Source organism: Cucurbita moschata, unplaced genomic scaffold, assembly GCF_002738365.1.
Source record: "Cucurbita moschata cultivar Rifu unplaced genomic scaffold, Cmos_1.0 Cmo_Scf00036, whole genome shotgun sequence".
Taxonomy (NCBI): Eukaryota; Viridiplantae; Streptophyta; class Magnoliopsida; order Cucurbitales; family Cucurbitaceae; genus Cucurbita; species Cucurbita moschata.
The window spans coordinates 1841846-1849413 of NW_019268552.1; the positions used below are offsets into that span (position 1 = coordinate 1841846).

Below are 7568 nucleotides of genomic sequence, written 5' to 3' on the forward strand. Positions count from 1 at the left end.
TTTTTTTTTTTTTTTTTTTTTTTTTTTTTACTAATTACCTCAACTTCTCATAATAATAATAATACACATATATCTTCCTTTATTTATTTATGGAAAAATTAATTTGTTTTCCTATCTAACTCAAATATGATGTCATAAATATGAGGATTTTTTTTTCTTTTTTAATAGATATTATCCACTTTTACCTTCTACGTATCGTTGTCAACCTCACGGTTTTAAAAGGCGCCTGTTAGGAAGAGGTTTCCACATGTTTATAAGGAATGTTTTGTTCCACTTTTCAATAACGTGGGATCTCACACAGTTCATTTCCAGTAAAAGACTAACAATTTTCGATGTACTCTACAAAAATTAAATAACAATGATCATCAATTAATCCACCACAGATGAACCGTAAATGGAAGATATTAATGTGATTAAATAAATATAAAACAAAACCATGATTGGGTAATTAATTTAAAGGGTCTAGAGTTTAGCAAATTTGTAGGAAAGAGTTTGTGATGTCATTATTTTGTCATTAAATTGGGGAGTTGAAGTGCAAAAAAATAAGGTCACCCATAAAGTCGGTCTACAAAAACTTGTCATCTATCCTAAACTTAGTTAGGATCTATGATTCTTCATTAAAAATGTCTATTAATTTGTAATTTACTCAATTTTAATTTTTCCCAAATTAAATTATGAAATTCATCAAATTTGTACCTAGAAAACCATTTTGAAAAAGAAAAAAAAAAAAAAACTATATTATATACCAACAAAAACAAAAAATATGTCGCCATATATATATATTTTTGGGCGATTTTTTTGTCATTTTTCAATTGAAAAAAACTGAGTTACCATCCATATATTTATATTTTATTATGGAGAATATACAAATTTGATCCACTTGATACATATGTTCATTAATAAAAATTAAGTCTCGATAAATTTTATAACGCAATGCTCGTCTTCCAAATCAAAAGAAAAATGGGCTGGGCCAACTTTTTAGTTTTTTTTCGAAGGAGTTTCATTAGTAAGAAGTGTCGATGACAAGCTGAGACAATTTTGTTTCGAACCTCCTATCACACTAGTTTGAGATTGTACTAAGACTAAAATCCAAAAATAAATAAATTTTTTAGCCTTATATACACCCGACCTTGCCATCCAACCCATAACAATAAAATCATAATTGGACCATTTGAAGGTTTAGGTGAAAAGTTGAGTTAGGGTTAATATTTTTATATTTTTAGTTATCATATGTCCCAATTTGATCAAATTGATTACAATTAAATATTAAATGACTTGCATTTATATTGTTGTTATTATTATTGCTCCACATTCATTTACACCTTATAATGTATGCAGTACACACACATAAATTTGGGGTTTTTTTTTTTTTTTAATATAAAAATACAGGAATTTATTTTTGGGCTTTCCCTCCCAAGAAATTATAAGAAATAAATAAAATTTTCCTTCTTATGAAGCAGAGTGGTTCAATAATTACCAATGGTTCCTTAACTTTGTGTTGCAATAAATATCAATTAAGTAATTTATTTATTATGATTATTTTAGATATCCTCAAATATAATGAATAAACAATATGCATTAAATTAGTAAAACAACACAGAAATAATGCAGTGAGTAATAACAAAACTTTGCATCTCTTTGTGCAATGAAAATGAATTATTGAGTGAAACTTATTGCTCACACTCTCAAAGGATAATAAATTATTGATTTTTTTTTTTATTTTGTGTATCCTGAAATGTGTCAGACTGTAAGGGGAGGGGGAGCTATTTTGTAAGAGGGAAATTAAAAGGCATTAAATTAATGATAACATTATTGAGAATAAGCATTAAGCAGTTAATAATGAGGCATAAGTACGATTTCGACACATAAACCACAAAAAGGTTTAGAATTCAGACGGTAAAACGACGAACCATTCAGAAGAAATGTTTGAGAGTGAGTCAATGCCCGAACCATACAAAGTTTGGAGCTTCGGGTTTAGAGGTGGAATGAACGGATATGGTGCGTTCTTGACTCTCTCAGTGGACTCTGGAGATGGTGAGGGTAGTTGTAGTAATGTCATATCAGCCTCAACCCCCCAACAACAACTGAACTACACTAAGCTAAACAAATTAATGACCACAACAACAACAATATTGGGTGTAAAATGGGAGTGGAAAGGCAGCAGCTTTGCTTTGGCAGCAGCAGCAGGAGCAGGAGGCAGGCAGCAACAGCAACAGCAACAGCAACAGCAACAGCAGCAGTAAATAATGGTTCAGCTCATTCAAAGCTCCCAACAAACGCCCAGATTCAATTTTGGACACCACAAACACTCCCACATCTCATCATCAATGTATTAATGTTATGTAAGACTCAAACAGTTGTGTGTAGCAGAGCTCCAAAAACCAAAAGAAAAAGAAAAAAAAAAAAAAACAAACAAACAAACAAAAAGGGACATCATGTTTAACTGTTGATAAACCCTCTCTTCCTCTTCCTCTTCTTCTTCTCCTCAGGAACTATGACAATTTAAGGCTGTTTTGATCTGGTGGAGGGTGGTGCTGATAAGGTTATTAACCGTTGTTACTGACTCTAAGTTCAGCTTTCCTGATGGCAAGCTGCTTACGAGTATCTGAAACGCCACGGTCAACAGTGAGCCACCTGACCTGCTGTGGACGTCGAGGCTGCTCGATGTGCCCTCTCCTTGGTCCCGTCGACCGTCTGGTAGAATTGTGAATCCTGAAGGTAGTAAGGGAATACTTGATGGGTCCTCCCCACTCATTACAACATTCATGGCTGGTAGATCCACAGGGCAGTACACAACAAGTGACCCTGATGAGTCTATGCAACTCTCTTGGAGTATCAACATGTTATTCTGACTTGTATTGAAAGCCTATTCAAACATAAAAACAACATAACTAAACCCTTCCAAGTAAAGCTTCGGACATGGAAAAATAAGTAAAACAACACAAGCCTCACTCTGAGAACAGATATGGCATTCCCTGGATGGGATCCGTTGGTTATATGAGCAACCTCCTGGACCGGGTTGCCATCCGACAGAACATCCCACTGCATGCACCACCCACCATTCAGCTCACAGTTAATAAACTCTTTGCCATATAGAGTGTTTGACCACTCTGAAATTTTGATTCACATTTTAATACCTGGGATCTGGTTCTGTCGTTCTTAAAGAAGTTAAAGATGGTTTGAGGAGATACTGAGAGCCATATGGTTGTAGCTGCACTAAGAACCACGCCGTTCGGCTGGCCAGGATCCATGCTTTTATGCACCGTGACACGAACACCAACCTCATTCATCCCAGAAAGGGTGGTCCAACGGTGGCCATGAGATGAGCTGATACTGGCACAGAAATTGTTCACCATTCGTTGTGCTAGTTTCATCATGCTTCTTTTCCCTTCTGATGAAGGAATTACTGAGAGAGAAAAACAATCCTTTAGGACATAGTAACAAAAAACTAACTACTACTTGATCGTAAACACATTGAAGTTACCTCCGCCGAGATCCTGACTGGAACTACCAGTCATCATTAAACAGGCAAGCCTTTCAGACATCCGCTGAAGAGTTGCAACCCAACGTTCAGCACCAAAGGCTAATCCACTATGAATAAGATCTCTACAAAGCCAATTAGTGGAGCCTCTATCTTCCACCTCCACATGCTCAATCCAAGTAACCTGTTTTTGGTGAGCATTGTCCAATGAGAAGAAACTCGGGATCATAAAGTTTGGAGTTTGAACTATAAAGATAAATGAAGAACACAAAACAAGTGGCAAAACCTTGGAGTAACCGTTAGGCATGTCCTGGATCAAGCAGCCAGAGGGAAGGCGGTGACATTGAGAATGAGAAACTATTTGATTTTCTCTGGGGATGTTGTAGGAAACATCAACCACGGCCCACGTGCCGTGCTCGATTTGTTGACAAAATCTGAGGATGTAAAAATGACGAGTCGAAACCAATGGGGAGAGTAGCTGCAGTTCTTGGTACATCTGCAATTCAAACACTTTGGACTCAAAAATTAGGAAACTGAAAAGTAAATTGAGATTGGAAGAGTTCGTCTAGCTAGCTATATACCAGTTGCAACGAGCCATTCTGAGTTCCCAACAATCCAGACGATATAACTTCGATTGTTCTTGCAATCGACACAATTGTGGGAAATAATTCTGTCCATTTGTTCTGCACACACAATTCAGTAACTTCAATTCAATTGTCGTAACGATTAAGATGCGACGACGTGCAAAGAGGGAGGGAGAGTATCGTAGCCATACCGAGTCCATAAACATATCAACCAATGCTTCACTATTCATGATCACGACACCTGAATCTCTAGTTGCTTCGGTGCGAAAATGGGGATTCTTGAAGGGAGAGTTGGGTCTTGGAAAAGCCTGTTCATAGGTTTCGAGGTCGAGAACGTCGCGTCCATCATTTGTTGATTTGATCCAGAATGGCTCATTAGTTTGGGAAAGCCTGAGCAACTCTGCCATGGCATTTGTGGCAATTTCAGTCATGAGGGACTTATCCACGGCGGAGAGGTGAATTGGGTGGTGGTATGGCAAAGTGGGAACACTTGTAGAACTTGCAGGAAGTAAATCAAGATCAAGAGAAGGGCAGCCAATTTCTTGGGAGGGAAAACTAGCCATGGATAGCTCTAATGACGAAAAATGAGGTGGGTGAATGGGTGGGAGCTGAGAGATTGGCCTCCCGATGAACTTGGCCGCAATGCTAGATACTCTATCAAGCTGCCAAAAATTAACGTAGTATACATCATCAATTCAGTTCTTGTTTGATAATCTTGTGGAGAAAGAAAAGAAGAGGGTAAAAACCTCTTCCTTCAAATGGGCGTTTTCGATTCGTAGTTTGTGTTCGTCGAAGTAAGGGTCCTGAAGGGGAGGGCCACCGCAGGAGGGGCAGATGACATTCTTGAGGGCCTCTCTGATGGCTATGTTCTCGCATCGAATCTTGTCGTTCTCTGCCCGAAGTGCACTATTGTCTGCCCTTTCATGTTGAGCCTGAACAATTATTCAACCTATAAGAATGTTATGAAGAGAGTTGAGAAGGGGGGGGGGGAGGAGAAACCTTCATCTGGGTCCTCCGATTCTGGAACCAAAATTTGATTTGGCGAGGAGCCAATCCCAGTTCTCTGCTTAACTGTAATCTCTGTTTCTCATCTGGGTGTGGGCATTCTTTGAACATTCTTCATTCCCCCAACAAATAAACGAACAAACAAACAAACAAACAGTAGAGAAATTCAGAGTCGATTCAAAAGCAAGCAAACACCCATACAAACACAACACGTCTATGTTCTAAGAAAGAAGAAGAAGAAGAAGGAAGAAAAGGGGGTTTACGCCTCGAGCCTCTGAATCTGATTGGCAGTGTGACGATGGTAGCATTTCTTCCGGCGTTGTGGGTCGGAGGAGGAATCGTTATCCCAACCGGAGCCGCCGCCGCCTCCAGTCCCGAACTCCATGGGGGTATGGTTAATGGTTGTGTGGTGGGGGAAAAGAATGAATATAATAGTATTAGAACAGCATGGAGTGAAACTGAGTGCGTAATACGAAGGAAAATGCTGAAAATGCTGAAAATGGTGAAACGGTTGCGGCGGAGATGAAGAAAAGGGAAAACAGGATGAAATGTTGGGGGGCGTAATTAAAGAGAAAAGTGGGAGAGGTGCTACGTAGAAGGCGGAGTGAGCGCTGGTGATGATGATGATGATGATGATGATCCGTTAGCCACCATTCCTCCGCCCCCTAATCGCTCTCTCTGGAATTCAATGAACCCAACAAAAAAGCGTAACTGAAAGGGAAGAAGAAGAAGGAGAAGAAGAAGAAGAAGGTAAGGTAAGGTAAAAGGGAACCCCATTCCCATTCCCAGTCCCATTCCGGTTGCCATTCCCATTGGAGGGAGGGAGGAAACTCATAGTTCCGGGGAGTTCGCTCTGAATTTAGAAAATGGGAATGGGGAAAGGAACAAAGAAGGGTATAGAATGGCATTATATATTGACGCCCACCCCAGGTGCGCACCATTATTATGGAAACCCCCTTCGTATTAATGTCTCACTCACCCCCCCCCCCCCCCCCCCCCCCCCCCCCCCCCCCCCCCCCCCCCCCCCCCCCCCCCCCCCCCCCCCCCCCCCCCCCCCCCCCCCCCCCCCCCCCCCCCCCCCCCCCCCCCCCCCCCCCCCCCCCCCCCCCCCCCCCCCCCCCCCCCCCCCCCCCCCCCCCCCCCCCCCCCCCCCCCCCCCCCCCCCCCCCCCCCCCCCCCCCCCCCCCCCCCCCCCCCCCCCCCCCCCCCCCCCCCCCCCCCCCCCCCCCCCCCCCCCCCCCCCCCCCCCCCCCCCCCCCCCCCCCCCCCCCCCCCCCCCCCCCCCCCCCCCCCCCCCCCCCCCCCCCCCCCCCCCCCCCCCCCCCCCCCCCCCCCCCCCCCCCCCCCCCCCCCCCCCCCCCCCCCCCCCCCCCCCCCCCCCCCCCCCCCCCCCCCCCCCCCCCCCCCCCCCCCCCCCCCCCCCCCCCCCCCCCCCCCCCCCCCCCCCCCCCCCCCCCCCCCCCCCCCCCCCCCCCCCCCCCCCCCCCCCCCCCCCCCCCCCCCCCCCCCCCCCCCCCCCCCCCCCCCCCCCCCCCCCCCCCCCCCCCCCCCCCCCCCCCCCCCCCCCCCCCCCCCCCCCCCCCCCCCCCCCCCCCCCCCCCCCCCCCCCCCCCCCCCCCCCCCCCCCCCCCCCCCCCCCCCCCCCCCCCCCCCCCCCCCCCCCCCCCCCCCCCCCCCCCCCCCCCCCCCCCCCCCCCCCCCCCCCCCCCCCCCCCCCCCCCCCCCCCCCCCCCCCCCCCCCCCCCCCCCCCCCCCCCCCCCCCCCCCCCCCCCCCCCCCCCCCCCCCCCCCCCCCCCCCCCCCCCCCCCCCCCCCCCCCCCCCCCCCCCCCCCCCCCCCCCCCCCCCCCCCCCCCCCCCCCCCCCCCCCCCCCCCCCCCCCCCCCCCCCCCCCCCCCCCCCCCCCCCCCCCCCCCCCCCCCCCCCCCCCCCCCCCCCCCCCCCCCCCCCCCCCCCCCCCCCCCCCCCCCCCCCCCCCCCCCCCCCCCCCCCCCCCCNCACTTTCCGGCGGCCATCCTCCTTTTTCTCAACTCTCCATGATGGACCCAATTACCCCATCAAACTCCCCAAGTTCCAACATTTTTTTCCTCAAACCCAATCATAAAATCCCATCTAATTATTATTATTATTATTGGTAAAAAAAATTAAAAATTTAGGGAATGGATGGAAGTTATTAGATATTGTTGTTGGTGGCGCGGAGTGGACCAATCTGGGTTTGGTCCCTACATTTATAACACGTGGGGATGGCGTCACAAAACTTAGAGCCGGTTGTGTTCTTCCCTTTCCTCTTTCACTCTTTCTTATTTCTCATTCAATTAAATTACAAATTTTGTGTTTATATAAATATAAAAATATATAAACATTTTTTTTTAATCCTTTTACTATAAGGTTATAGGCTAATTAAGAGACTCGGGATAGAGTTTAAGACTTTTTCTTTAAAGGGAAGGGAATAGAGGTTGGGACTTTGACCTAAGGCCGAGTATAAATTTTCAATATATA

The 7568-nt window shown here is 46.9% G+C and overlaps 1 protein-coding gene across 1 annotated transcript; it reads right to left on the bottom strand.

Moving 5' to 3' along the window:
- Window positions 1-1833: 1833 nt before the first annotated feature.
- On the bottom strand, window positions 1834-5999 carry LOC111431713 (homeobox-leucine zipper protein HDG11-like). Its single transcript, XM_023068423.1, has 10 exons — window positions 5334-5999; window positions 5065-5182; window positions 4812-4997; window positions 4257-4727; window positions 4063-4164; window positions 3768-3977; window positions 3485-3665; window positions 3138-3406; window positions 2953-3042; window positions 1834-2866 (listed from the first exon to the last, which is right to left on the bottom strand). The coding sequence occupies exons 1-10, from the start codon at window positions 5453-5455 to the stop codon at window positions 2486-2488; spliced, it is 2130 nt and encodes a 709-aa protein (XP_022924191.1). The 5' UTR covers window positions 5456-5999; the 3' UTR covers window positions 1834-2485.
- Between the last annotated feature and the right edge of the window lie 1569 nt (window positions 6000-7568).